At 30.4% G+C, this 5,000-nt stretch overlaps 1 protein-coding gene across 1 annotated transcript; it reads right to left on the bottom strand.

The window, feature by feature from the left end:
• Window positions 1-3,744: 3,744 nt before the first annotated feature.
• LOC119572520 lies at window positions 3,745-4,833 on the bottom strand. Its single transcript, XM_037919629.1, has 4 exons — window positions 4,702-4,833; window positions 4,459-4,663; window positions 4,031-4,236; window positions 3,745-3,984 (listed from the first exon to the last, which is right to left on the bottom strand). The coding sequence occupies exons 1-4, from the start codon at window positions 4,831-4,833 to the stop codon at window positions 3,745-3,747; spliced, it is 783 nt and encodes a 260-aa protein (XP_037775557.1).
• Window positions 4,834-5,000: the final 167 nt, after the last annotated feature.

Genomic DNA, 5,000 nt, shown 5'->3' with positions numbered 1-5,000 from the left:
ATTGTTCTTTCTAACTTTATCTCTTTCATCAGTTAATCTCTTTATTCGTTATCTTTTCCTCCCCTTCGCTTTGTCCCTATATATCATTCTCCTTCGCCCTTCCACTATCTCTTGTAAATCAAAATTCAGCTTTCAAAGTTATTTTGTTCAGAGAGGCCATCTTTTCCAGGAGTAATAATGATAATAATAATTATTATTATTATTATTATTATTATTATTATTATTATTATTATCATTATTATTATTATTATTATTATTATTGTTGTTGTTGTTATTATTATTATTATATTATTATTATTATTATTATTATTATTATGATGATGATAATGATAATAATAAACATATAAATGAAGATCATCAATAATGATGACAATAACAGTAATAATCATCATCATCATCATCATCATCATAATAATAATAATAATAATAATAACAATAATAATAATAATAATAATAATAATAATAAAATAATAATTAGTCGGCTACATGATGTCCACGGGACGCAAAGTGGTTCGTCAAACACCGTGGCCGCGGGGACCTGGATATGCCAATTGGAGGTTAGCGCGGGATATCCAACTTCTTGGCAGTGGGGCTAAAATGCATCCTGCCTCTCAAGCAAGAGTAGGAGGTGGGTGATAAAGCGTCGGCCGTCACACAGATCAACAAGGGGCGCATCCCCCAGGGCAGAACTGAGTCTACCTCTTCCATTAGTCAAAATCCGGCAGGTCACTAGGACGGGATAGCTCCCACCCCTGGCCCTGCGGTTCAACCATTTTTGTACTAACAATCAAAAGAAAACAAGACTTAAATGGACAAGGGAAGAGTATAATGAGGTAATGTACTACTTTGCTATGCACTCGGGAAACCTGCTGCAAAAGTTATGTGCATGATTTTGTTGGTGTTCCATTGCCTCAAACTTCAATCACCCTAGGTCGCTGGTAGTGACCCGGTGTTTGATTTTAATTAGCAGATCTAAGTAAAATAAAATAATAATAATAATAATAATAATAACAATAATAATAATAATAATAATAATAATAATAACGATAATAATAATAATGATAATAATAATAATAATAATAATAATAATAATGATAATAATAACAACAACGATAATAATAATAATAATGATATTAATGATAATAATAGTGATATCAATAATAATGATAATAATAATACGAATGATATTAATGATAACATGATTTTGTTGGTGTTCCATTGCCTCAAACTTCAATCACCCTAGGTCGCTGGTAGTGACCCGGTGTTTGATTTTAATTAGCAGATCTAAATAAAATAAAATAATAATAATAATAATAATAATAATAATAATAATAATAATAATAATAATAACAATAATAATAATAATAATAATAATAATAATAATAATAATAATAATAACGATAATAATAATAATGATAATAATAATAATAATAATGATATCAATAATAATGATAATAATAATACGAATGATATTAATGATAACATGATTTTGTTGGTGTCCATTGCCTCAATTTCAATCACCTAGGTCGCTGGTAGTGACCGGTGTTTGATTTAATTAGCAGATCTAAAAAATAAAATAATAATATAATAATAATAATAATAATATAATATAATAAACATAATAATAATAATAATAATAATATAATAATAATAATAACGATAATAATAATAATGATAATAATGATAATAAAAAACAATAATAATCATAATAATGATAAGGCAAGTAATGATAACATTGACAACAGCAGAATGCCTGAATATCATTAATTCCTATAAGGTTCCCGTTATGGCACGAAAAATATTTATAGGTTCATGCAATGTAATATGATGTTAAACCCTGTTTATTAGATACGTAATAATGTCTATCCAACATGATTAACCTTTAATATCATGACAGTCACACGAGTTCATCATTATCATTATTACTATTATCAATATCATTAACATCATTATTCATATTGTTTTTATTATCATTGCTATCATTGTTGTTATCATTATTATCATTATTACTATTATTATTATTATTATTATTATTATTATTGTTATTATTATTATTATTATTATTATTATTATTATTATTATTATTATTATTATTATTATTATTATTATCATCATCATCATTATTACTATTATTTTATGATAATCACTGTTATTATTATTATTATAATTATTATTATTATTATTATTATTATTATTATTATTATTATTATTTATTATTATTATTATATTATATATTATTATTTATATATTATTATTATTATTATTATTATTGTTATTATTATTACCATCTCCAGAATATAAGCATCATTATTATTATTACAATAATAACAATAAGAATGATGATATTGATAATAATAATGATGATGATAATAATAATAACAATAATAAAGATAATACTAATACCGATACAAGCATGAACACGAACAACAGCAACAACAGCAATAATAATGATTATGATAATAATAATAATAATAATAATAATAATAATAATAATAATAATAATAATAATAATAATAATAACGATAATAAAAATCATAAAGATATTGATAATAATGATGATAATTATGATAATAATAACAACAACAACAACAAAAATAATAATAACGATGATAACTATGATGATGATAATAATAACAATAACAAAAGTAATAATGACAACAATAATGATAACGATTATGATAATGATAACATTAATAATAATAGTAATAATGATAACAATAATAATCAGAGTAATAATGATAATGATAATAATTAAACTAAAAAAAAAAATAAAAATAATAACAAGAGTAAAGATAATGATAAAAATAATAATCATCACCATCTACTTACTTATCTACATATCTTATTCTCTCTTCTTCTTCCACTTCCTTTATGGCTCTTAGCTCATGAAAGCTTGACTACGATACAGCCATGGTAAACATTTTTCACTCTAACGAAGAGCGACTACCAATATATTATACGCCCTCTCGCGCCACATAATTTCTTGGATATTATCGATTTTTTACCCCCTCTCTCTCACTTTCTGTGCGTATGTCTGTTTATCTATTCATTCCATCTATATCATTATATATATATATATATATATATATATATATATATATATATATATATATATGTTGTGTGTGTGTGTGTGTGTGTGTGTGTGTGTGTGTGTGTGTGTGTGTGTGTGTGTGTGTGTGTGTGTGTGTGTGTATGTATGTATGTATGTGTATATGTATGTATGTACACACACACACACACACACACACACACACACACACACACACACACACACACACACACACACACACACACACACACACACACACACAAACATATGTTGTCTTGTTGTTTATCACTAGTGCGCTTATTATTATTATAGAGACGTGGCTAAACCGTGAAAGCCTAGGATGAGGTCTCTCGTCCAAACAGTATTTCTACCGCCGTATTTAGTCCGTTAAGGCCGTGCTGATTTCAGAGTAACCAAACTATATATACAGCAGTGATTAGTTCGTTAAGACTTATCGTTAGCGGAAGACAAGACTAGTGAGGATATTTGTATAATATTAAGGCTCAAATGTATTTTTGGCAACATAACTATGCAAATAAACAAGCATTTGTCAGTTAAACATAAAAAGATAATATGTTTTACAAAGTACACATATCAGTAGTATTTATATGAGAAAGAAATAACAATAAACCAGAAATTCGTGATAAGGCGATTTTCAGGGGGAGACTGATATAACTGCATTTCAGGGGAGATTATCACATTACATTAACCCCCTCCTGGTGACGAGGAAGGAGGAACGTTACACATTTCTTTGGTTGAACATATGAAGGCTGGACATGGTTTGCGAGGTAGTTAGGTACATCCAGCAAGTAAGCAGGTTTAACACGATCGATGGCGATTGCGTCAGAAGTCTCATTGCGGTTGATGGTAAGTCTTTCTTGTGCGCCAAAGAACTTCCTATGGATCTTCATATGGTAGTTAACGTCAAATGGAATCTACTCGGACGAACACATGGGTACAATCATGGAGATCCTGGCTTACGAAAGACTTGCTTGAAGACAGCTGCTGTGGCTGAACAGGTCGAAGCTTAGACATCACATCCCTGAGCTTGGCTGCATAATCCTGAGTAGGGTTGGTAATGGAGCCAGTGGAATTGCAGAGTAATTCACCAGGTACCCGGACAGATGTACCATCTACAAGCTTTGCAGAAGTGGAGCCAAGGTCTGATTTGAGAGAACTCTTGCTGCCTAAAAACACAAGAGAGAGAGAAGTAGTCCAGTCTTCATGTTGATGAACCATGAGTGATGATTTCAGCTGATGATGAGAGCGTTCGACGAGACCGATGGTAAATGGAAGTGCGATAACTTCAAATTCTAAGCAAAGTCATAAGTTTGCTCCAAAGCTTCGACTCAAACTGACTTCCCTTTTTGATGTTCAATTGGTTGGTACTCCAAATCTTGATACCCAACTGGCAATAAAGGCTCCTGCTGCAGTATCAGCATGAATGTCAGCAAAAGGAATTGCCTCCAGCCATCTAGTAAATCTGTTAGTGCAGATGAGGATGTACCTGTATCCATTGGAGTAGGGCAGGGGACCGACAGGATCAACATGAACATAATCAAATCTAGAGGTAGCTGGATTGAAGGAGAAAGTGTATGGCGAGTTACCTTGGAACTTTGACACGTAATGCAAGAACGTGTTTAGTTTCTTACATCTTTGTTGATACCAGTCCAAATGAATCTCGAGGTCACCAGGAAGGGAGATGTCATGGATTCGCCTGAAGATGGTATGTCAATATCTCTGAGGTAGATTTTGACGAATTGTGCCCGTAGAAACATCAGCATCAGGCTTATATTTGTTCCAGGAACTTTTTAATGTTTTTCTGAAATGCAGGTTTATCTTTCAAGTACTGCAGTTCAGCAACATTGGCTTGGTCTGCGGCAATTGCTGCATAATCGAGGAGAGAAGAATCAACAGCAGAGACATTGCGAGGCAGGGCATCAGCTGGAGT

This window comes from Penaeus monodon, chromosome 4 (assembly GCF_015228065.2).
Source record: "Penaeus monodon isolate SGIC_2016 chromosome 4, NSTDA_Pmon_1, whole genome shotgun sequence".
Lineage (NCBI taxonomy): Eukaryota > Metazoa > Arthropoda > Malacostraca > Decapoda > Penaeidae > Penaeus > Penaeus monodon.
The sequence above is the reverse complement of the archived record's forward strand: the minus strand, read 5'-3'. Positions and strand labels throughout refer to the sequence as shown.

Excerpts from the sequence above, each read along its gene's own strand:
- LOC119572520 (XM_037919629.1), bottom strand. The coding sequence starts at position 4,833 with ATGCTGATGTTTCTACGGGCACAATTCGTCAAAATCTACCTCAGAGAT. Across the intron at positions 4,664-4,701 it reads GGACTGGTATCAACAAAGAT|TTCCAAGGTAACTCGCCATA; the intron begins GTAAGAAACTAA and ends TACGTGTCAAAG. Across the intron at positions 4,237-4,458 it reads AGCAGGAGCCTTTATTGCCA|GCAGCAAGAGTTCTCTCAAA; the intron begins GTTGGGTATCAA and ends TTGTGTTTTTAG.